The sequence below is a fragment of the Eimeria mitis genome, genomic scaffold (assembly GCF_000499745.2).
Source record: "Eimeria mitis Houghton genomic scaffold, Emh_scaff298, whole genome shotgun sequence".
Classification (NCBI taxonomy): domain Eukaryota; phylum Apicomplexa; class Conoidasida; order Eucoccidiorida; family Eimeriidae; genus Eimeria; species Eimeria mitis.
This window is the reverse complement of record NW_013571322.1, coordinates 17291-17679: the sequence shown is the minus strand read 5'-3', so window position 1 is coordinate 17679 and position 389 is coordinate 17291. Positions and strand designations below refer to the sequence as shown.

The 389-nt window shown below is 53.7% G+C and overlaps 1 protein-coding gene across 1 annotated transcript in view; it reads left to right on the top strand.

Moving 5' to 3' along the window:
• EMH_0007110 (uncharacterized protein) overlaps window positions 1-277 on the top strand; it is a gene marked incomplete at both ends in the record, with an annotated part of 1179 nt that extends 902 nt beyond the window's left edge. The window contains one exon of the mRNA XM_013497854.1: window positions 59-277. Coding sequence (XP_013353308.1) covers window positions 59-277 — 219 coding nt within the window. The remainder of the gene's footprint in view (window positions 1-58) is intronic.
• Between the last annotated feature and the right edge of the window lie 112 nt (window positions 278-389).

The window sequence follows — 389 nt, the reverse complement described above, 5'->3', positions numbered from 1 at the left end:
CAACAGCTGCAGCAACAGCAACAGCAACAACAGCAGTTTCCGCCTCTAATTGAGGCAGCAGCAGCAGCAGCAGCAGCAGCAGCAGCAACAGGACGAGCAGCAGCAGCAACAACAGCAGCAACAACACGACCAACAACAACAACAAGACCAGCAACAACAACAGCAGCAGCAGCAACAGCAGCAACAGCAGCAACAGCAGCAACAGCAACAGCAACAGCAGCAGCAACAGCAGCAGCAGCAGCAGCAGGATGGCGCTGTGTCTGCTGCACATGCTTGAGTGTATTTTGCTGCTGCTGAATGCTGCTGCTATCCTAAACGCGGAGAGATTTCTACGTAAGCTGCGTCTTCATTCTGTATCTGCTGCTGCTGCTGCTGCTGCTGCTGCTTCA